The sequence below is a fragment of the Lepisosteus platostomus genome, chromosome 27, assembly GCF_059453375.1.
Source record: "Lepisosteus platostomus isolate fLepPlt1 chromosome 27, fLepPlt1.hap1, whole genome shotgun sequence".
Classification (NCBI taxonomy): Eukaryota; Metazoa; Chordata; class Actinopteri; order Semionotiformes; family Lepisosteidae; genus Lepisosteus; species Lepisosteus platostomus.
In genome coordinates this window covers 2,994,471-3,019,519 of record NC_142637.1, presented here as the reverse complement: position 1 = coordinate 3,019,519, position 25,049 = coordinate 2,994,471, and the positions used below count along the sequence as shown (strand labels likewise).

General features: G+C 42.5%; 1 protein-coding gene across 1 annotated transcript; it reads left to right on the top strand.

Moving 5' to 3' along the window:
* The first annotated feature begins 662 nt into the window (after nucleotides 1–662).
* LOC148638999 (calcium/calmodulin-dependent protein kinase type IV) lies at nucleotides 663–24,670 on the top strand. The gene is made up of 11 exons (XM_088621803.1): nucleotides 663–1,686; nucleotides 10,051–10,129; nucleotides 11,052–11,114; nucleotides 11,875–11,957; nucleotides 12,415–12,487; nucleotides 17,920–18,010; nucleotides 18,504–18,578; nucleotides 19,209–19,284; nucleotides 19,561–19,687; nucleotides 20,634–20,786; nucleotides 21,507–24,670. Exons 1-11 carry the CDS (start codon nucleotides 1,580–1,582, stop codon nucleotides 21,996–21,998), a joined length of 1,419 nt encoding a protein of 472 aa, XP_088477929.1. The 5' UTR covers nucleotides 663–1,579; the 3' UTR covers nucleotides 21,999–24,670.
* Nucleotides 24,671–25,049: the final 379 nt, after the last annotated feature.

Below are 25,049 nucleotides of genomic sequence, written 5' to 3'. Positions count from 1 at the left end.
ATCACTCAATGGCGACGACAAAATCCTGCTTCTGCTCCGGATTGACAGACGTCCTGCAGAACACGCTGAGTGCGCTATATTCCGGTACTAGTTACTCGTTTATCTGTGCCTCTGCGTGTTTACTGAGACAATTAACACCGCAGATCTCATCAAGTATGTAGAATAAATCATTGAATACGAATATGCTGATAGGAAATTGAACTGTTTTTCCATTTTTTTTTATCGTAGAAGATTCAGTTTTTCCCCCCACCTTGGTACTAAATGTCACGGATTAGACATTTCAGCCGTAGTAAAAAGGAGCTGTTCGCGGTCCTGTCTCGGCTGTGTTTATGCAGTCCCGGGAATTGTGAGATTATGGAATTTTTTAAGATTAAATTCTTTGATCTGTTGTAGCAGAGTATTAATGTTGGGCTGTTTTACGGCAACCATAAAGGCTTGGAGGGACCGCTAAATATAACATAACTAACTAGTCCATCGATTATCAAGGCGCTGCTGTTGATGTTCAGAAAACATCACCTATTTAAGAGTGACCATTTTCTTGTACAACCGGACCGTGTATGTACCGACTGGGGGGCGGCACGGCGTGAACCATCAAGCCCCGCTCCCCCGACAGATTGACATCTCCGGTTCCAATTGGAAGCCAGTCTGGTCTTTTTTGCCGAAGCTCCTGATTGGAGCAACCGGTCAAGGCCGAGGGCAGGTGGAATTGCACATTTTTCTCCGCAGTCTTTCGGTGAATGTCCGTGCGTATTGGCGGACAGGTGGGAGAGTGTGCACGGTGCATGGGTGGTGATACGCCGAGTTGGGATATATGATAGTGGATCGGAAGATTACACTCAATGTTCTGAGGCTGTTGTTGTTGGCGTGGTGACTCGCTTGGAGTGATCGTGGGTTAGGAGCCTGGCAATTTGCAGATGGGCATCCTATGTACGACAGCTCACTTGGATGTTCCAACTAAAATAAAAAGGCAAAAATGACGCCTGGCTGACAGCACACCTTCTGTTGTACAAAATGTTACTTCTGCGTGGTTTTGAATACATGAAAAATAAATAGAAAATCAGAAGACCGTGGCTCGAGAATCGAAAACTCACAGCGGAATGAATTGTTTACTTCTGATGAGAAGACGTGGCCCACTACTGATTAAACAAGTCGGCTGTCTTTAAAAAGAGACAGACCTTTTTTTAATAACTAGTTGAGCAATTGCATCAACTAGAATATTTATACGGATTGCCCGACTCTGCTTAAAAATAAAATAAAAAGCGTGTATCGTTTCAATATTTAAAATGCATCTTGCTTGTCAGGGGCTTATGGACAGAATGCCGAATACCTGGAAGAAATAAACTCGTAACCTTGCGGCGGCTAACCGAATTCGTTCACAAGGAAAAAACCCTCCTCCAAGACTTTCATTAATACGCGTTGACGATCGAGTTGCGATTCGACTGTCGAACCTGGCTTGGATTGAGAGAAGATAATTTTTAGTGCTCCCAAGGCGACTTTCTTGTGCGTGTTTTTGCCCCGGTGCTCTCGAAGTAGCCGGGTTCGGGCTGAGCGTGCAGGTGCGTTAATTTTGGCAGACGACATGCCCGCATCCGGGTCCGGTGCCAATCCGGTGGAGTACTGGGTTGACGGGTCCCGTCGCGATGTTGCCATCGGGAATTACTACAGCATGGGCCCGGAATTAGGAAGGTACAGTACTCAGCCGTCAACGGATTATTTCATTTCATGCAATCACGATCAATGCATTAGTGGTTATTAATTATCACACATTCGAGAAAATAATAAAAACAACAAAAAGGCCTGTTTGGACCAGCTAGTTGCCAGGCGTCAAAATTCGGATTTTAACTCGTAAAGTTAGTTTTCCAGGTGATTAAAGTCAATACATATATATATATAGTCATTAAGCGTGATAATCCGTTTTTATTTACAAAGTGTGTCTGAGAAGGATTTATACAAATTCTGTTGTTGCATTAGCGCAGAATATAGGTGGTCTATATACAGTAGTTAACTAACTACTCCTAGACTACATACTGTAGATTGTGAATTAAAATTCTTGCAATTCATCGTGGTTCTTTAATTTTGTTGGCCTCCTAGAAAAAAAGATTTATACTTTTTATTCTGTAGCAGAACACTAAAGCAAAGGGACGGCTCCAACTGCGCCAATTAAAACCGAAGCTCTTGAAGGAGCTGTTGCTGCTGTGTTGTGTACAAACACGCAGTAAGAAATTACTAGACGAGTCATTTACTTTACAGGCTCCGCAACCAGCAATCAGGTACTGTTAAAACTCGCCTTTTCTCAGTCTTAACAAACAGCATCAATTAATCAATTATCAATTATACCAATTAATGAAATCCATAAAAAATGTCACCAAGTTTCTTAGCTTCGTGGACCGGCCGTGACAGTTTAGAGACGACAAAAATCCGAAGGAATCGCATTTGAGTCTGTGCAGGGACGTCAGGTTTTTCTCCTTTCCACGAATAATTCCACGATTTTAAACAATTAGGATTTCGATTTTTTCAAACAGATTTTCAAGTTCTCCTTGGTATTTTAATTTGTGAACTTAAGTAAGTAAGCCTGCTGTATTATTGTTCAATGAGGTTAGTCCATACAGTAGGTGCACAGCTCCAGCCTATCAGAGACAAACTCCATCAGGGTTTTTATAGGTGTCTTTAAATGTTCAACAGATGAAGACCTTTGAAAAGTTTAATTGGCCCAGTTAAACTCATTATTAGATCATTAAGAGCTGGGAAAAACATCAGGTATCAGGATTTTCAATACCATATTTTCCATGGTGCTGTGGTATTTCTTTCAGTTTCCTAAATGATATACTTGCAGTATCAAAGGTTTTCCATTGGTTACCTTGAAGCAATGTCATGCATTGCAATAAATGTTACTCAGTCTATCCATGATGTAACAGCCTGTCATGATTTCTGATTAAATTGCAGTTGTACTGTAGATTTATGATCTTAGGCTGAAATGTCACTGCAGTACTTTTTGATGCAAGTGTTCTCAAACATTTTGGCAATAAATCCAACTGAAATGGATTCAGAGAGTAATTAAAACATGAGCTCCTATTGAGGCATTTGTGTAATGCAGGAGTCTGGTGTCTGAAATCCTGCAGGTTTCCCATCTCATTAGATGTCAAGAGCTGAAGGCTGTGAAGAAGGGACGAATTGGTCCATTTAAACCTTAACTGAATCGATTTATCACATCTCCTGGGTGCAGAGCTCTTAATAACTGAAGGAGCTGGATGCCTGCAACAGATAACAAGGTTATCTGTTATCAGGTTGGAGTGGATCTGTAGTGGGTTCAGAAGCCCAAGAGCATGGGGGCACAACTTTAGTCCTGGAGTACTGAAAGATTTATTCTTGTCCTTCCTCCTGAGTCCGTGGTTACCTAATTGAACTCATTATTTGCTTAATTGGACAAGTTGAAGCCTTTCCTTGTTTTGATAAAGCTGGGGATTTAACGAGCCCTCTAAAACCTGCTGGACAGTGGCTCTTCAGGTTTGGAGTTGAGCTCCCCTGCTCGAGATCATTATGCATACTGAAGGGACACATACTGAAGGGACACATACTGAAGAGACACATACTGAAGCTTCTAAGAAGAACGGCTTGAAGATTCATTTTAAAATGCATTTTCTGTCACAATGGTCTGTTGTCAGTTTTGACATGGGTAATATCCTATACTGGAGACCTCTGTGGTGGTGCTGGATGTACCTAATACCACTACCAGACAAGTCATTTAGAAGAGCCTGCATTGACACCTCACACTACCGTCTGCAGACCCAGCAGCCGAGTGCCCTCAGGGGCACACACTAATGGGAATGTCTTTTTGCATGAAGAGGTAGCTAGAATGGCAAATCAAAATAATGGAAAAGAACAAAAATCAGGCCTCCAAGCTGCTTCTATCCCTCCCTTTTATTAGGTTGCAGGTGATGCAGACTGGGTCTTTGATGCTAAAGAGAAAACTACAATCTCCCTGTGCCTCTTTACTCAAGGACATCCAATAGTCCGCAGTGGAGTTATGGATTTGTGGAACACTGCCGGTACTTCAATGTGTTTATTCACCCGGGGTTTCGAGATGAATGAATTCCCACAACCCCTCGCTGGGGGAGGAGCTCAGCGATACACTCGCCGATGTTCATGCTCCACTGACTCTCTGATGAGGTTTCTGTGAGGTTTCTGTGTCCTGTTGTTGTGTACTAGATACTTTAGGACAAATTCCATACAGTATTTATCCTACCAAATGTGAAAGATACCCAGCTATTTGTTGCAGTTGATACCCTGATTTATTTCAAGAATGAGATCTTTGGATGAACTAACTACAGTTCTTACTATCAATCAGGTATGCAAGCCCGAATGGCCTTCTCTTGTTCTTATGTTCTTATACATGACCATATTTGCCTCTGTTTTATTCATCCAGCCAGCCATGGGTTATAAGGAAGCTTTTTCTATGTAATGTTAAGGACTATGACAAGACAAAATGTTTTCCTGAAGAAGCACAGGACATGACTTAGAACTAGATGGACATGCCTGATATCATCTTGGGTGACAGTCAGTCTGTTACAGAGCCATCCAGAAGGGGACAAAACACTGTAGATTCCACAACAGACCAATCCTGGCCCTGGAGTCCCCCCCACATCCTGGTTTTCAGTGCAGCTGAACCCCTGACTGAACTGAATCCTCACATGTTGTTTGTTTGGAACCTTTACTGCTTTATTTTTCTACTCAAAGGTCAGGTTCGAGATTTTATGATACTTAAGAAACCACCATACTTAAAGAATGACAAGAAATAGGTTTATTCCATGCTGAAAGGAGAAGACAGAAAACGCAACGTTTAGGCTGTGAAGCCTTCTTCAGATGTGAGCACCATACTTTAAAGGCCACCTTCTGCGTGTTAAGGAACTGAAAACAAAGAGTGCAGAGTAAATGAATTGTTAGGGCTATTAAGGACTATGAGTGCTCATCCAGAACAAAAAACAGTAGTTAGGGAGCCCCCAGGACTAGGACTGGGAACGCCTGATCTAGAGAATCCTGTCAAACCATAGAGAGAACATGCAGCGTCCAGCGAGTTTGAAGCCAAAGTCATAACCAGGTGTCTGGAGCTGTGTTACAGCAGCGCTTGCTGAACTTAACCCCGGCCTGTCCCACCTCTGGGTTTTTACTTATGAAAAAGGAGAGGATGCATACGTTTACCTAATATACAAATTTGAGTAAAGGAAGCTTCCTTTTTATTTCCCCAGACCTCTTGATTTCCTTTGTCAAAGCAGTGCCGTCGACTTTCAAAATATACTGTACTTTATGCCTATGGCTTGAAAGGTGTGAGGTGAATATGGACATTGGTCATCCATCAGGCTGTTTTTTGCAGGATTGTGGCGATGAGGAAAGATGAGTGCTAGGAAAGTTGAACTGGATGGTGGAAATGGGCTCTGTGTGCGATGAACTGAGTGTGCTCTCGCGCCCTCTGGCAGGCCCAAGCTTTGGTCTCAGCAAGCCCTAGAAAAATGCCACCACTGCTCTTCAGTCCGGGTGGCAGATTGAACCTCAGATATGAAAGGTTTCAGCCTCCCACTGGAGAGACCACATGAGCTGGGAGAGAAAGATAAGACCCTTCATCTGCTGTTTTCCATCTGGCTCCATTCTTGCCAGGAAACCAGAAATTGCATCTTTTCCATTTTTTTTTTCAGTATAGCCTCTGTGAGTCACCAGTCTGTGGCTTCCGATCCAAAGAGCCACCTGGGACATGGAGCTTTCTAGGGTTTTACATTGGCCTAGTGCTGATGAAATATTTGTCATCTGAGCAGATGGAATTTTGTCATGCAGTGGGAAATATAAATATATTTATATTGACAGAAGTTCTTTGAAGTTGGTAATTAAGTGAATTTAGGAAATCCTGAGGCACAGTGAGGCTGTCATCAAAGATCAAAAGTATGGGCACAGATTAGTTTCATAAATCTTCTTTTAAAAATTTGAATATGAATCCCTGTATACAGGAACAGTCCCAGAAACCTAACATCTTGTGTACATTTTTGTGGCTCCCTAGTACTAAAGGAACTTCATCACCCTTCCTTAAAGATGTAGAATTCTCCAGGTCCACACTGGCATGAAACCCAATAGCAGTAATGTGTTGTTATCCTGTACGATGATGAAGAGTTTTCATACCCAACACCATATTTACCCTAATATAAGCTGTCCCAGAAATTGGAACTGTGGAGATTGAAAAAATAACTCTATAAAGCACAAGTTACCTTTCTGAATAATTTGTGGTAATGAAAGAAGTTCTCTTGGTTATAAATAAAGGAAAATGGAGAGTTTAAAAGACAAAATGCAAATATGCTTTCAAACCATGCTTTCTTCCCCTAAAAACTCGCCTTGCTTCCTTTTTCAAGCAAGAGCTCTTCCTTCATCTCTCTCCATCGTATTATGCACTAGTGCACAGCTCGTACACCCCAGACTGCCTTCCTGTCTGATGATTCCCATGCTGTTCAGCACACAGGATCACCTCCTCCTTGAACACAAAGTGTGCCGTGATCTCTTCTTCATTTTAGACAACACAAACTGTGTTTAGGAAGTTTTTTTTAATCACTTGATCACAACAACACACCAGAATCAGACAAAATGATGGTCTGTTACAGTATGTGCAAATGTGGTAAATACGTCAACAACCAGATCAACTTTCTATTTTTTTACTTGTATTCGGATATACGTCTCAGCCCAATTGTACCACCCTGAAATTTTTTGGGAAAAAAGTGTGGCTCCTATTCAGGTATATATGGTACTATAAGGCAAAAGAACAGATTAAGCAATATGCATTTTATATAAGGGCCATAGAAAACATGGTTATCCCTTTGCATAAGAAGCTGAAGAAAGTTAAACTGCAATTCTGTCAAAACAAGCTGTACGTGAAGGGATGTTAAAGACAGTGGTCATGCAAAAAAGGTGTCCCTTAGTATTCAAGAACATGGAAATAATGGTTTCACGCAGGTGGATAGTTCTCTTTTGATTGCAGGAAACAATAAAAACTACCCCTCCACTCCCCCCCTTCTCCACCTTTCCTCTCTGCTCTGTGCCTGGAGCTGTATGTCTCCTGGGAGAGGGAAGGTGGTTAGGGGCTGATGTTTTGGAAGAAGTATGCTGGTTGCTTGGGAGATGAGTGTCTACAGTGTAAATCAGAGGAATGGACTAATTAGTGAGCCACTGGATGACTGATAAAAAATGGAAAGATGTCCAAGAATGGTCCTGATCTTCGGGGAGTTTTCCGAGAGGCAGTGAGAGAGCAGCAGATTCTATTCTCTCTTTTTAGGTTGTACTTTCATCTTGTATCATACTGAGTGTATCCAATTCTGGGCACCGGATCATGCTTTTTAGCTTTGAGGTGGCATGATTGAAGGGAATTCGTTCTTCAGCATGGCTATTTCCTCACACAGGCAGGCAGGCTTTTCAGAAACACCTGAGACAGCAGTGGAACACAGCAGTCCAGGAAAAAAAATGTACAAATCTATAAAGGGACACAACTCTTTTTCTTTTTTCCAGCTTCCCGAGAGATCGATTGTTCATTGTGATAAGTCGTTACTCTTTTTCTTCCATGCCTCATAAATGTGTTTTCTGAAAGTGTAAGATGTGCTGTTGCCATAACCCATATTTTCATACCGCCATGCAATCAGGGGAAGAAATGAATAGTGGCTGGGCTTAAAAATGTTCTTACGGCTGGTTTCTTTGTCTTTAGTTATTAGAACTTCACAGAAAAAAGTGGAAAGTGAAGACGAAACAGAAATAGGCAAATACAAGCCCGTCTATTAAAGGAAACTTGGCTCTTTCGTTCAGTTGCAAGTCTTAGTTCAAACAAATCCATAATTAGGAGAACCTCAACACTTAGCCCGATTAAGAAATAAAGTAATCAAAGCATTGACTGGACTGTAAAAGAACATCTGTGAAGTGAACAATAAGAAAAAGGAGAATTGGGAGATTGAAGTCCAAGAAAAGCCAAAGTTATCATCTACCTAAAGTACTGGAATTTCAGCGGAACATATCCACGTTTTCATCATTTCCTAGCACTATGTCATAGAGAGCAGAGGGCAGTTTTCCGTGGTTGGAACACACTTTGATTTTATTTCCTCAAATCATCCTGCAAAGCCTGGGCCCTCCACTTTGCCTTCCCTGGGGTACATGAAGAATGTTGCAGAGAACCGCAAAAAGTGAAAAGTGACTTAATGCTGCCTCTCAGATGGGGAGCATGGAGGGGAAAAGACACAGGAAGAGGGGGAAACTGTTCGAGTGAGAGTGTCTCGTTAGAAACAGGGAAGGACTGGTGTGTGGTATATTGAATAGTGAAGTCCCCTGTTAAGCCTGCTCGATAGCCTGCAGTGGGTTGTTTTTGTCCTTTTGGAAGCAGAGGCTGTATTTTGGATGCTACAGAGGTCATGAGCCCTGCTGCGTTTGTCAGGCTATTTGGGATGTTGATTCAAAATCAATAGCTTCTCTTGGGCTGTGTACAATTAAACATCATCACAACTTGCTCCTGTATTTATTGTTCTTAATTTTGATTTTTTTTTCCAGTTTCAAACTGTACTCTGAAAGAGCCAAGCTTTCAGTGAAATAGTTTCTTTTGAAAAAGTGTGAATATTTGTTGGAGCACCCCATTGCTCCTGTAGTTTTCAGTTCTTGTGGTAGGGAAGGTAAACGAGTATAACAGAAGTGTCAAAATAGGCCGATTATTGATTGCATAATTGGACCTGCTGTTCAATTCAAAATGTTTCAATACAAATGCCATTCCTGTGCAATAGTTACAGAAAGAGATCACAGGGACACAAGTGGTGACATTTAAAAAAGACTGGACAGATGGAGTCATGGATCAATGTGAAAACAGGTGTATTTTGATTCAGCATGCTGTTGCACCAGGGGAAGAAACCAACTGCATGGAGATTCATATTCCAAGAAAACAATCCAGTTTGCCAGTTCCGAGCTCGGTTTGTGATGGATGAGCTTGAAATGATATGAAATTTTAGTAGAACACAAATAAGTATGTGCAGTTAAACTGGCAATTGTGTGTGTTTATCTGCCGTTCATTTTCAAACTTGCAACAAATTCTCCTTTCCTTGTTTCAGAAAGGAAAACGATATTAGATAATATACATACATAGTGACATGCTTTTAAATCGCAGTTATGTCATAACTCCTGTTTCCTTCCTCCAAAGCGCTCCTCCCCCTCACCAGGCTGAAAAAAATTGAAATATACATCTGGCTGCAATATTATCTGCAAAGGAGATTAAAAGACAGGACTCAGCAAGACCAAGCCACATATTAAAGGCAACATACTGTAATATCAGCAGGGTGCAGAGATTTACAGACACTTAAAGAGGGCGGGAAATCAGCATTTGGTCAAGGAGCCTAATAATCAGAAATCCAGTATTATACATCTGCAGTGGCTTCCTATTAGATTTTCTCTTCTTTAGCCAATGAATATGGTGTTTGTTCCACCCTGTGGTATCATCTACCAATAAGAATTATGGTGCAAGAGTCTTTGTGATAAGAAATGCTTCCCACTTAGAAAACTTTTCAAAACCCAACTAACCCCTGAAGCTCTTTATCCCAAAAAGACTTAATTACTCCCATACAGGAATTTACCATTTCTGTCCTTAACTAATTAACACATTATTACCTAATCACCTCCATTGTGCCTGTTTCCAAGTATAAAAGGCCTTGTCTGGGATCAAGTAGCTCAACCAACACTTGGTTTGAGTTTAAATGTTTTGAGTAAATTAATACCCCCCTTTTTTCCCCAAATAACTTAGTGGAAAAGCTCCAAGGTCACCTGATGCATGTTAAATAATTCCCTCAAATCCTCACCCCTTATTTTCAAACACACAGAGTAAAATCTATGTATTCACAACATAGCCACGGTGGCTCAGCTCAGATAGAGTGTTTGGTTTGGTCCTTGGAGGCCGTCTGACCTCTGTGTTGAAGGGATATGTGACCTTGTGTCAGGCTAATGTGATTGTCTGCAGGGATGGTTCACTCACTGTGTTAGGCCTTCATTCTGTGATTTTCCTAGGGGGGCCACATCTGTAGTTTTCAGGTGTGAAGAGAAACAGACTCAGAAGCCCTACGCAGCAAAGATACTAAAGAAAACGGTGAGTAGCTGCCATTCAAACCATCTTTCCACACCGTCTCTGGCCTGCGATTTCTATTCCCCAGGGCAGACACGATCAGTAACGTCATGTAACAGAAGGGAGAGCACTTTTGGAGTTTGGGTTAGTGCCCTGTGGAGTAACGCCCAAAGATAGAATCTTGTGCAGTGGTTATGAAGGAGATGTGATGGCATTTTTTCCCTCATTTGAGTAAAGCATTACTCATTTTTTGGAGAGTAATTAGCCTGTAAACAGGTGGCAAGGTGGTGCAGTGGCCAGCATTGCTACCTTGCAGCTCTGGGGCCCTGGGTTCAATTCCGGACCTGGGGAGCCATTTGTGTGGAGTTTGTATGTTCTCTGCGTGTTTGATCCGGGTGTTCTGGTTTCCCACAGTCCAAAGACATACAGGTAGGTTGATTTTAAGTGGCTTCTGGGAACACTGGCCGTGGTGTGTGTGTGTGTGTGTGTCTTTGTATGCCCTACGATGGACTGGCATCCCATCCAGGGTGTACCCTGCCTCGTGCCCATGGCTTGCTGGGATAGGCTCCGGCTCCCCACAACACTGAACTGGAGGAAGCAGCTAGAAAATGGATGGATATTCTGTAAACGTTAGATCAGTGTCACTACTATGTAAACAACATGCTCTGCAGAGAGATTCTTTCACAGAAATATTCCACATATGTGGGACTGAGCTATACCATAAGTATTATAAGTACCATTTAATATTGATCACATTTGAAGTGATAAAACATCATTTCCCACCAGAATCACAATCTTGAAATGGAGATTTAATTGACAAAAATCCAAATTAGCTTTCAGATTTGGAAAATAATCGCAATTGTAAGAGTAGAATGTAAAACATTAGACAAGTGTTCTGTGAGAGTTTTGGAAAATTAAATTTTACACTATAATTATTATATTTCAGATTGACAAGAAAATTGTGAGGACTGAAATTGGCGTCCTGTTACGTCTTTCTCACCCAAATATAGTAAGTAATCTGGGCAGTGTCCTGAAGTCATCCTTTATCTTTGTTTTTTCGTAAAGCAAAAAATGTAAGACCTTTCTTTACATTTTTTCCCAGCAAAAAAACATTACTGAAATCTCCAGAATGATAACTGTCAGCTAATGCTTCTCATTTCTTGTTGTGTTTCCTTGTGGCCTTCAGTTCCTGCTTCAGTTACTGTACTTCCCACTTGTCTTTTATCTTCTTGGCTCTTCCAGCAGTGTTTTTATCAGTGAGGAAGCAGAGGCCATAAGCCTCTGCAAAACAATTTCACAATGTTCTTCCTTTCAAATTTGTCTTAACCTGTGAGATATTGCTTGAAATTGAATTTAAGAATGAATAATTACGAGATGAGATCATGTTTCATGTCCTTGACACTCAGTCTACTTGATGATTCTAGTGTCACACCCTGGTACTGGAAGCAGATTGTTTCTGGAAAAAGGACCTCTTTATCATTGAATTATACACTTAATACAATACATGCTTCACTGCTTTTTATATACTGTAGTATGCATTGTAGTATTGGCAGTCTGGTGATTACAATTATAAATAGAGATGTCTGTCAAACCTTTCCCTCCACACTCACGGGAAATGGCATAGTGTACTTTCTCTTGAGGGTTTGTAAATGTCATCATGAATATTGCATCTTGTGAGCCCAGTATAGTTACAGACCCGGCAGTAATGTGGCTCTTGTGTGGTTAACTGAACTGGCCACAGTATGACTGGCCCCCTCTGTGTCTCCCAGATCAGGCTGAAGGACATCTTTGAGACAGAATCGGAGATCGCCCTTGTGCTGGAGCTGGTGACCGGAGGAGAGCTGTTTGACAGGTCTGTCCCCCGATCAAGAATTCTCACAGTCTGATAGGATAGTTTGTAAAACAAAGTAGTTCAAGTAGGGAGGTGCGTCAGCATGCGTAGGCTGCAAAGGAACGGGTAAAGGTTTGTTCCCTGCTGAAAAGAGAAGAAAAGAAACACATTTCAGCTGTGGAGCCTTCTTCAGGTGTGAGAAGACGGCTGCACAGCCGAAACTTTGTTTCTTTTTTTCTCTTCTCAGCATGGAACAAACCTTTACTTGTTCTTTAGTTTGTAAAACAGTTCCTAAGGAGGTCATTGTTCTAAGTGGGAAGGCCTGTCTGACCTGGTCTCTTTTCAACGTCTCTGCTATAAACATGTAACCTGTACCATACGGGTGAGAAGGAAGAGAAGGGTGGAATTTTGAGAGGCTCAGTTGTACGGAATGGTTTTCCCGTGCTGCGATCCTCACTGGCGGGCCGTTCTCGCGCAGGATCGTGGAGAGGGGCTATTACAGCGAGCGAGACGCTGCTCACGTCATCAAGCAGATCCTGGAGGCCGTGGCGGTAAGTCCGCGCTCTCAGTGCTCTTTCGGAGGGTCCAGTTCGCCTTCCTGTTTGGAGTTTTTATTTCCCCTGGCTGCTTCTTTTGAAAGTAGCTTTAGCGTTGATGTGTGGGTCCTCTTTATTTCTGTACTTGTTGGGACCCACTTTAAATAAGTCAATCATCCATAGTGTGGCTATTTATATGTTATTAGAGGACTTACTGCAGCCTCTATTGGAAGTGGCCTCCAGTAACAGCATCATTTTCTTATGCCAGTCTGCCACAGTAGCTAGTTGATTCAAGGATCTTATCCAGTAGTTTCTTGGAAACCGGGTATAGGCTAGTTCACAGGCTTTGACCACATGGCTGGGTAGTTTGTTCCAGACTTCTGCAATCCTTTTTGTTAAAAAGAAAGTTTTAAAAGTGCTCCTATGTGGGTTGCCCCTGTGTAATCTGGTTTTGATTCAGTGTTGATGCTGTAGAAGTCACTGGGTTGTCTTTGTCAATGCCTTCACTGTACCCAGTCTTCCAGACTGCACTTCATGCTGCAGGACACCAGTCTGATTCTGCAGACTTTAATTTTTGCATTCAGTGTAAAGGGAAAGGGGCATCAGAAATTACCATCATACTGTATGTATCAGATGAACTGTTCATTGGATGCCGAAGCAGACACGCAGAAAGGCAATCATGAAAACACCTTGAAGAGATTCTCTTCGTCAAGTCCAGTTGCTTCCAAAGAAACACTGAGGCTTCATTTGTTTATTGATTTTTATTCAGAACAGTATTACACTATGAATTGCATTCAGCAAGTGCACAATGACTGGAAAGAAAATGGCACCAGTGCCCCTTGAAATGTCAGGGGGTGGAATTGACTGATATGAGAGATGAAAATCTCCCGGCGCTTCGCAGCCAAACAGACACATTGGTTTATCTGAAAGTGGGTAGGACCGCAAGACCAGGGCTTTGTACCAAAGCTGTGCTTCCTGGCTAAATATGGGTCAGTGCTGTCATCACACGAGAAAAAGGTAGTACTGGGCAGCTCTCCCAGCTCCTGAGCATGTGGATTAATCCGTTCAGAATCCATCTCTTTTTTTTTTTGCTTTTAATACCCTGGCCGAGCAGGAGAGGCAGCAGGGACGTGGGCGGTGCTATTATGTAACCTCCCCCGTGTGCATGTCGCCATGCCAGAGTGTTGTTTTTGTCAAGAGTGTGGCTGTATGTGCCCGTGGGGCTGTGCGTGCCTGAGATGCCTGTTCGTCTGGCGTGTCTGATGCACACCGCTTCCGATTATGTACATGCAAGCACCCGTGCTTGCGAGAGACCGGGCTTCGATTTTTCAGAGTATCTGGCCTTCAGTGTATGCGGTGTGTGCCGATTTCATCTGCTGTTCCTGATCTCTCTGATCTCCGCTTTAAATAAATAAAAGTGGGCGGCGTGATGGTTTGCAGTGCTCTTTTGCAGCGCTGGGGCCCTGGGCGCTGTCTGTGTGGAGTTTGTATGTTCTCTCCAGGTTTGTGTGGGTCTCCTCCGGGTGCTCCGGATTCCTCCCCTGGTGTGACTGGTTGTATGTATTTGTGTCTGTCTGCCCTGTGATGGACTGGCTTCCTGTCATGTCCAGGGTGTACCTGTGTCCTTCTTGTAACCACGCAGTGAAAGTGGTTAAAAATGGATGAATGGATATGTAGCAGCCTTGTGCTTCTTATTATCTCTTAAGGCCTACTCTTAAAAATGCAATGGGATGACATGCATCTCTGACCATGGGTCCCATTTATCTCTGACCTGCCACATTGTTTCAGTAAGCTGGGAAGCTGTGATGGTTGGAAGATCATTATTTTGAAAGATCAGCCCATTCGTACTGTGTTTGCATGAACATAGACCCATAGGGCACAGCAAAGAGAGATGGACAACAGAAGATGATCAGTTTGAGCCACAACATCTTCACTGAATAGGAGAAGTGGGAAGTTCGGATCGTTCTGTTTGTCTCTGATTGCCACCAGAGAGGTTTTCTGCTCCATACAGTGGGGTCCCTTATGTTCTGGAGGTGGTCTACTGACAAGACAGTGAAAAACAGGGCCTTTGTCTCATGTGAGTAAATAGAGTTGTTTGAAGTTCAGACCTAGTGTATCTGAGAATGGCTATCAGAGATGGGGGTCATTCTGCAAAGGCAAAATGAATACCATGTGATGTGTTCAGTGAGGTTTATTTCAGCTTATCAATATTATCCTCGTAATGTTTTTTCCATTAGCGCTAATGGCATTCAGCCTGCCACTTAGCCTGCAGTAGTTTCAGTGGAAGTTAATGGGGCTAATCTTAACAGCCTCTCTCTAGACAGTGTGTGTTGCTAATGTGCTGGAATGGAACATAGCAGCTGACAATTGCTGCTGACAGTAGCTTCTGTGCTTATCTGAGTTGCTCAAGAGGAACATGTTTAAATTTATTTTTATGTCTGTTGTCTTCAGCTGAAGACAGGTGTGAAGCCCCTTGCTAATAAGTAGAACAATGAATAACAGTCTATTCAGGAGCTCTGTCTTAGTGTGCTAGACTATTGTGGGTTTAAGTAGTTGCGTGAGAGTTAGCACTACTGCTTACTCCAGGATGGGGCACCCCTGGTGAGTTGTGAACATGTGGTTTGTAAATTCTCTTTCTGTAGGGGGGTGGTTCCCAGTACATCATGTGTAGCTGGTAGAGATTCAGCAAAACGTTAGTGTGTTGCAAATTGGGTCATTCACAAAGCAGAGTGCAAATAAGGAGTGTATACTCAAATTGGGATAAATAAATTAATGGAGTTTAGTGGAGAATCTGTATTAGGACCACTGTTCTACTTAATTTATATCAATGGTCTTGGTTCTGGTACAGTTACTAAAGTAGTTAAATTTTTCAGATGATGCCAAATGAAGAGGACTAGCAACATCAGTAGAAACAGCTAATGAAATAAATTTAAAAAAAGATATAGCTCAAATTCAAGACTAGGCAAACATCTAGCAGGTAACATTTAACATGGACAGGTCCAGGATTTTGCATGTACTGTAAGGAGCAAAGACAAACTATGAAACTGAAGAGGCCACTTATGATTTAAGACTTAATAATTTGTTGAAACATCACTTAAATCTTTTAGACAATGTAGGGAAGCAATAAAAAGGCAAACAGAATGTTAGGTTGTATAGATTTAGATATACAGTATACAGTATATTAAAAGTGTAGAACTTAAACAGTATATCAAATAATCAAATCAGTCAATATCAATATAAGAAAAAAGTAAGGCCTCATTTAGAACGTTGTGTACTGTTCTGGTCACCATGTTATATAAAAGGAATTTCTGTTTTGGATGCCGTCCAGAGAAGAGCAGCCAGATATATTCTAGGGCTCAAGGGAATGGTGTACACTGATGGTAGGAAGGAACTGAACTGTTCGAGTGGGACATGGACGACTACGAGGAAATCCGACTCGAAGTGTTCAAAATCCTCCATCACCCCGACAAAGTTAAGCCAGCGGATTTCCTAAGAATGAAGAGTGAAATTCAGACAAGAGGTCACAAGGTGAAGCTACAGGGAAGTGCATTTAAAACCAAGAACAAAGGGCACTTCTTTACCCAAAGAGAGGTGGGAGTTTTGAGCAAGCTATCTGGCCATGCTTTTGAAGGTGATTCTCTGTATTCTTCCAAGGCCGGATGAGATCCTCAGATCCATTAGCTCCTTACTCCCAAAGATAAGCGAGACAGGCCAAATGGCTTCCTCTTGTTTCTAAACTTTCTTATGTTACCTTCTTATGATTATGGGATTAAAGAGAAAAAAAACCCCGGATGGACTCGAAAACCTGAATGGCCTCTGTTAGAGAGCTGGGGCTACTTAAACACACTGCAGCCAATGTTAAGAATAGCTAAATTAAGCAACATCTATGTAAATAAAAGCTTATGTCGATCAATATTGAGAGCCTCAGGCTGCATTGTCTTCAGTGGCTCAGTGCTAGAAAGCAAAGGCTACATGATAAACAGTCGGAGAAGGAGCTTTTCAAACACTGTCAAATGTTGAAATACTCAGAAAAGCAAAGCTATATAATGGGAAAGGATTTGGATTTGATTGTCACCAATCTGTAGAAATAAAATGATCCCTGAGCTTCAGAGAGAACCATCTGTTGCACCCATTCTTGGGAAAGGTTTTAAGTCATGTGACAATGAGTCCTACATGACAATGTCCTGACTGACATGCGCAGTAAATTGGCATCTTTTTATTAGTGTTGGTGCTATCACTGTTTTGCAAATGGAGGGGTAATGTACTGTCAACCAATTAGTGTAGCAGTGGGATACAGGATTCTATTCATACTTTAACAGATTGCATCTGCTACATGTCAGTGGCCCACGCTGTGCACATCAGAACATGCAGTACCCTTAACTGCCCTTTCGTTACATACTTAATTCTTGGACTTCAGTTTCTAAATATTTTGAAGCTAATTAAATACATGCTAGAAAATTAAAATGCACATGGTTCTCCGCATCCTGCGAGTCTCATATAATATATATGCGGGATATATATATTTTTGTGTTCATATTATTTTTTGTGACGTGGTGAAACCATTAACAAAAAACGTCGTTTATGATGATGCAAAAGTAACTGGAGGGTGTTGTAACTGTGCTGAAACCCGTACATACGCACACATCAGTGAGTTCTGCTAAGAGATTAAACTTGATCCTGCTGTAGGGAGAATCCACTGTACTGTACTGCTGAGCTTTTGTATACCGGCCTACAGTATGTAAATGCAGCAGGGCACAGGCACTGAGCCAGTTCCAGAAGTGATATCTCCCCCCTCTGGAATCTAGACAGTGTAAAACTGCACCGACAGAGGGCCCAGTCACTGGGCATGGCAAAGTTGTCTGCTGTCTCTGGAGTGGCGCTTTGTGTGCTTGGATCGAATCCCATCAGAGGCAGGGAGAGCTTCACTTGTCACACTAACGAGACTTTGCCAAGAGCTTTGAGGACCGTGCTAGCTATGAACAGCCAGACTGAAGACTCCAATAACTGCAGGAGTACAATCGGGGTTGTGTAGTAAATCCCCTGTCCTTACGCTAGAAGGGCAAGAATGAATTGTATGCATGTGTGGTATTTTCCACGCAAACTTCTGCATATGTTTGAAGTCCACTCATCTGGTTCTGGCGTGATAAGAGGGAAATCCTGGCAGCCTTCGTATTTCACGGTTTGTCCCAAGCAGGCTTGTAGATTACATCCACATAACAAGCCTCTAGCCACTCACTCTCTTTAAAACTGCTGACGTACAATGGTTCCATGACCAGCTAGCAGGTAGACACCCACACGTCATGTGGTTATATCCAGGGATTCGTTATTATCTTTAGGCAACCACAGATGCGCGCCACACTGAGGTTCTGAACGCTTGCTTATTTGCATGATAGCGCCTAGCTCTGGGCTGCGTGTTACTAACTGGCTCTCTGTGATTTGCATTGCAGTATTTGCATGCGAATGGAGTGGTACACCGGGACCTGAAGCCAGAGAACCTGCTGTATGCTGACTTGTCACTGGACGCTCCCCTGAAGATAGGTACTTGAACAGTGAGCAATGTGTTGATTGATTTCATCTGGTGATTTAATGTATCGCTACCTATGTCTGTTGCCTTTTTCTCTCGCTGTATTCTAGCCAGTTGCTTGTGTTCCTTGTAGTCTCATGCATTCTTTAGAAGTTGTCAGTTGTCAAGAGAAACATAAGCCAGCTTTGAAGGAGTGGGTATGATGGTATGCTAAAATTGTCTTCCCCTTGAATACTATCTCTAATTGCCTTTAGATAAAAAAAATACATTAAAATGTTGCTTTCAATTCAAGTGTAAAGCTAGCTGTGCGTGACAGCAAGCATGCGCACAGCCTCACATTTTATGATGATGACACGTATAGTTACAAAGGTTGAAAAAAGTCTGATTATCCTCAGGTGTGAAGATTGAGGTTTGATAAAGAAGCTTGTTCTATTTAGCTGGAGCTCAGATGATGACTTGAGGACTTGAGTGTTTCTTACCACTCATTATGTGCTTTTGTGTATGCAGCGGACTTTGGCCTGTCCAAGATTGTGGACGAGCAGGTCACCATGAAGACAGTGTGTGGCACCCCTGGCTATTGTGGTGAGTGACACTCTCCACCCTGGCTCTCTCTCCTTCTGACCTCCTCTGGCCTCCCTCTTCGACTCCTAACTTTCTCTGCAGCTCAGCTGTGTGTGTGCGTGTGTCCATTTTCAGCACCAGCAGTTCAGGTGCTTTGGTTTCATCTATGCGTGACAACAAGCATGCACACAGCCTCACATTTTATGATGAGGACACGTGTAGTTACAAAGGTGTGATTATCCTCAGGTATAAAGATTGAGGTATGATGAAGAAGCTTGTTCTATTTAGCTGTAGCTCAAATGATGACTTGAAAATCTTGGTGGAGGGTACATCAGGTTATCTAACATTTAGTCCCTCCAGTAGAACACATGAACATACAGGTTCTGAATACTATTGGAACAAGTTACTCAGCTCCCATAATACAGAGCACTTGTTCAGAGCAGGTGAGCAGCTGACATGTAAGCCAACAAGCTTTCTTTTTAAATGTTGGTGAGTGGTTGAAACCAGACCACACCATTGCAGGAAGTATACTAGGTTGATTTACTCATATTTGATGTGCAGAATGTTTTGTGTGTCGAATGTTTTCCACATTGAACTCATTATACATGTCCTTCCAGTTGGAAGAATACTTGACCAGTGTTTCTGTTTCAGCTCCTGAGATATTGAGAGGCAATGCTTATGGGCCAGAAGTGGATATGTGGTCAGTGGGGGTCATTTTGTACATATTGTAAGTGTTGCATAATTTTATAGTCATGCTATTAAAAGCCAAACATTACCATATGAAATTTAATTCACTGTAAAGTCAGCAGTTTGTGCTAATGGGAGGGATTTACATTCTGCATCTTACGAACTCTTTCTTTAGCGAAGTATTTTGTTTGACAATAAATTCTGCATCTTACAAACTCTTTCTTTAACGAAGTATTTTGTTTGACAATAAATGAAGCATTGTCCAGGTTTAGTGTGAACTACGTTCCTGACATGTGGCTGCTTTTGGTCTTCTCAGGCTCTGTGGGTTTGAACCATTCTTCGACCCCAGGGGGGATCAGTACATGTACAGCCGTATTCTGAACTGCGACTATGAGTTTGTCTCCCCCTGGTGGGATGAAGTCTCCCTCAACGCCAAGGACCTGGTGAGTCATTCTTGTTTCGTTTTTTTCTGGGGAATTGAGACTGCCTGAGCCTAGTAGGTGGGGCCTAGTGATGTTTTAGGTTTTACAAGTTGCAATCACTACTATGTAATCTCAGGCCTTTGATAGTTCACCTTATTGCTGATGAGTGCAAAAGGCAAATTTAACCTAACCTCCAATTTACCTCTACACATCTGTTTAATCCTCGTGTTTAATCCGCTCATTCTGTTGTCAGAAAGCCACTTATTCCCCAAGAAGGGCAGCCTATGCTGAAAGTACAGAACACAGGGAGGGACCAGATGCCAGTCCATCACACCCTTTTCATCGTGCTTCTTTGAAATGTTCATACAAGAGATCACAGCTCATGAAACTTCAAATTATTCAAACGTCTGTGGAGGGGCTACTGTGAATTGGACTTTAAAAGCAGAAAATCTTGCTCTTACTGAGTTTAAATTCACGGAAAAAAACTTACTGTTTGAATAGCAACAACAAAAATCTAGCAAAATCTTCATGTGTGGAATCAGCCTGGTTGGGTTTCTGGAGCCCAGCAGGAATTTTGTTTAAGAAATGAGCCTAACAGCTGTGATTTAAAAATGGTCCTGTTGACGTAAAGCAGAATGACTCCCTTTTATGAGATTCAAATTAAAAACCTCTGCTGTATCACACCGTAAATTCAGTTCCATGGGTCTTTGCTGTGCAGTTTAAGGTGTACGAAATATACGTTTGTTCATTTAAAACAATTGTTTGTCCGATTTACTTAAAACTAGTTTCAGCTTTTGAAAAAACTAAAACCCAAGCACTCATGCCTTTTGCAGTTTTCTATCACTCTTTCACAGTTTATTTTTTAAATATAAGAAAACACCTACTCATTTTAGGTTTATTCATTTCCTTTGAGGGTAGAATTAGACAGGTCAGTGTTTCCTGAGCTGTGTGTCTGCTGGCCCCATAGGTCAGTAAGCTGATCGTGCTGGATCCACACAAGCGTCTGACTGTTCAGCAGGCACTGCAACACCCCTGGGTGCTGGGTAAAGCAGCTCGCTTCTCCCACATGGACTCGACGCAGAGGAAGTTGCAGGAATTTAATGCACGTCGCAAACTGAAGGTCGGACTTTGACTTCACTTTTTTTTTCTGCTTGGGTTAGGTTTACTGGCATAACCGCACCGTGGTCAAAAACTGTTTCTCAACCACAGATACATCATAGATATCAGAACTGATAATAGAGTGCTTTCAGACTTTTCCCCAGTGTGTGGTCTAGGTTATATATGGTTATTCAGCGTCATTTGTAGTTCCAAAACCATATATTTATCCTAAACTTACAAATCACACATTTAAATGAATTCAGGCTTGAAAGAATGGTGGTATTTTTCTTAATTTGTCTTTAATTCACCTTTCTGATTAATTTTGGAAATGCACGATGTTGTTTTTCTTATGTCATTTACAGATCTGTTAAAAAAACTTCCTAACTCTTCCTAATTTGCATGTGATCTGCCTTCAGGTAGTAATAATAATAATTAATAATAATTCCTTACACTTATATAGAGCTTTTCTGGACACTCCACTCAAGCTGCTTTACAGACAATGGGGACTCCCCTATACCACCAATGTGTAGCCCCACCTGGATGATGCGACGGCAGCCAGAGTGCACCAGTAGTCTCTCCACACACCAGCTCTCAGTGGGGAGGAGAGCAGAGCAGAGATGGGGATTATTAGGAGGCCAGGATTGGTAAAGGCCAGGGGGGATGTTTGGCCAGGTAGTGAAGAGTAAATGGCTCATCAGGTGCGTTATTCCAATGGCTTGCGTTTCTCTTCATGTCTTCACAGGCCGCAATGAAGGCCATCGTGGCAACGAGTCGCATCGGGAACCACAGCCAGCACGAGGGCTCCCGGGGGAACAGACGGGCAGGCAGCCCCAGAGGACAGGTGGACAAGGCGCCTAGAAAAGGCAGCATGCAGACAGAGCCTTCCCAGGGTGCTCCAGGGCACAGCGCCGTGAAGGACAGGCAGGCCTCGGCGGAGGACTCCCCCAGCACTGGCTCCCCGGAGCCTCGTCCTAAATCCCCCCAGCCTGGCCCACAAAGGCCTCTGGGAAGTCCGGACAAAGCCTCCAAACATCACTCCAGCAAGCCCGACATCCACAAACAAGCCTCAGCCGTCCCGAAAACGGCTGTCGTCAAGCCAAGACCCCCCAGAAAGAGCTGTTCTGTGGAACCTACCAATGAGCACGATGCATCACCTACCATAGTCCCTGCTACCCCAAAAAACCTCAGCAACGGTTTCAGGATGGAGTCAACCAACAAGAGGACGCAGCGCTAATGATGTCCTGCCTGAGACCTGTGCCATGAGGAGGCCTTCTGGTCACCTCCGAGGTCAACCCCAACTGGGCGAGAGCAAGCAGGGCTCACTACATACTGGCCCGTTGGTGACGTGCCATTTCCATTTTGTGGTCACATGGACAAAGAAACGATTTTTGAACCTTTCTTTCAACATAAAGTCCAGTTTGAGCCGAAACTAACATGATTTTGAAACACTGAAAAGAAATGTAGAAGGAAGATAATTGTGGACAACAATTTGACTTCCCTCTTTCTCATTGACTGTTTTCTTTTGTAGTTTGTTGGAACCTTTTTTATAACTGAAGTTGCTATCCACTACACCACGTAGCAAAAAAAGGAGGTTCACACTGAACTTTTATCAGGAGGATTCTTCAGGTTTTCTACATTTTGTATGATTGCACGTGTAACTCTCGATACAAATTTTTGGTACATCTTGGTCTCTTTCTGTTTTTCAAAGGTGTTTGAAATGGTCAAACTTTTCTTATCCATACTAAATAATATATTCTGTCATTTTCATAAAAAAATACCACAAATTCTATTTGGAAGACCATAATGTTGCCCTGGGTCCAAAAGTCATACGCTGCCATTATGAATCACATGCTAACGTCATCTAAACTACTGTGACCTATGACCTTTGGAAGCCCTGGAAACTAATCCATTAAAGAGTGTCCAGCTGGCAAACAGAGAGCAGATAGTATGCAGCTGGTTAGAACTCATACATGTATCAATAAAAATATTGTGTTGGTATTATCAGCTACAATACTTATTATTTGGGGTGCTGTGGTTGACCTACTGTAGGAACCATCTTGCAGGCCACAGACCACGTGTACAGTATGTGGAGCTCATTCACACAACTGATCCCTGTTTTCTAGTGTAAATCAGACCATGGGACAGTCAGGGCACTTGTTGATGTTGCTGTGTAAGAAGCTGTACTGTAAAGGTGCCCACGGTCCTAGTGGTCCTGGATATGTACAAGGTATCAACCTTCCTTGTGGGCTTCTAGCTTCGACAGTAAGTTAAATATGTTAGCTGAGATCAGTTCCTCTATCTGTGTTATCGTTCAAGTCTACCTTTCTGTGTTTTTTTTGTTGTTGACGAATACCTGTGGTTCCCAGTCCCTGTCCTGCTGACCCACACACCTGCTGGTTTTTGTTCCAGCAAAGCCCTCAGTTACACTGTCAAACCCTTCATTGACTTAATCTGAATAAGATTGAGATATAAGACGTAATAAGAATAAAATTAATTTGCAATGTTAGTTCCCAGCTCTTAAACTTGATGGAGCTTTAACCGTTGTAATTTATAAGAGAAATAAAGTCCCAAACTTGTGACTAGAAACAAAATGCTGATTCAATTGAAGCAACTTCCTAGATCAGGTAAGGCTTCAATGATCCAATGTAGGTGGGGAGGAATGAAATCCAGCAGGTGTGTGGGTCACCAGGACCAGAGCTGGGAACCGCTGATGTAGACGTTTGGAGTAGCAGGCTGTTGTTTGCAACACCAGATCATTGAGCCCTGCCAAGCAGCAGTCAGTTACTGCAACATCCAGTGACTCTGCAGCATTCACAGGCTGCCCTTTTATCAGCATCACAAATGACATGAAAGTTTGATTGAGTTTTTTTTCCACATTTTCAGGTTGCGGTTAATTCACAGTGGAAGAAGTGAGTAAGGGTGATCCTCAAATAAAAGAACAGCTTGCTACTACAAATCGCCTCCTTGTAGATTAAGTCGACTTTTTGGGATTAATCATGCAAATGTAGATGAGCAGTGACTTTGGTCTTTGTTTTCATAGTCTGTAACTCAGCTGTGGTGCCTAGTTGTGTGTTCCATGTTTGGAAAAATGAATACAGTAGACAAAGAAATGCATATGTATGTCTCTTGATGGAATTGCTGTCCGTACAGCATACGGTGGATCACAGCATCTATGGAACAATATGGGCCTATGTATATCTGCATGTATTGAAAATCTTCCTCTTTTATTCAAAGATGAACCTCCGCAGCCAAACGTATCTACGTTTTCTCAGAAAGCACAGAAAACATAATCAATTAAGACACTTTTAAAAATCACTGCTCCGTCCTCTATATTATGCAAAGGACTACAGACAGCCATCTTGGTTGTCTTTCATTGGCTGTGGGGCAGGAGATAGACTGGTTTGAGTGGAAATACCTGTGGTCGATTGTGGATTTTTCTGTCTCTTCAGTGATGCACTCTTCCATCTTAGTTGTTTGCATTGTGTGTGGTACCTGTAGCTCATGGTGTTCATCAATCTTCTTTTAACTTTCTTGTTATTAATACTACTCAACATTGTGTAGTGGATTATACAGATGACATTGTTATATGTAGTAACTATTTTAAATCATTTTGGTGCTTTATCAGGGGATGCAATTGGTCCTGGAGAAAGCTGACCGAACTCTGGCCGTAACACTGGTCAGTCACTTCAGATACCTCGGTGCTGAGCTGTACGGTTTGTGATTTGTGAGCAGGGAAGTGAAACCTGAACAGAGTTAACCTCATTTTACTGGCTGGCGTTGGGAGCACTTGCTGAGGTTCCTGTTTGCCTGGGAGGGAGGATTGCAGTGGAGAGAGAAATAGGACAGTCTGCTGATGTAAGCTGTACAGCTCTTGCTAAAAGGGAAATAAAAGCTCATTTAAATTCAGTTGTCATGTAGATTTGTGTCGTTAAGTAGTTATAACAAACCCTTGCCAGATACTGCAACGTTATTTTAATGTGGATCGTCTCTCAGAGCCAATTGTGCCAATGGCGCCCCCTATGGGGGGGGGGGGAAGTTGTCTATATATAAGGGAGCCAGAGGCTATCCCAGCAAGCAACAGATGCTAAGCAGGATACACCCTGAATGTGGGGCGTAGACACACACACACTCTCACACACACACACAAGGCCCATTTTCCCTGAAGCTAAGTAGCCTACCAGGAGGACTTTGGGCTGTGGGAGGAAACGTGAGCACCCAGAGATTACCCAGGTGAACATGGGGAGAACATACACACTCCACACGGATACCTCAGGAGCAGAGTGGA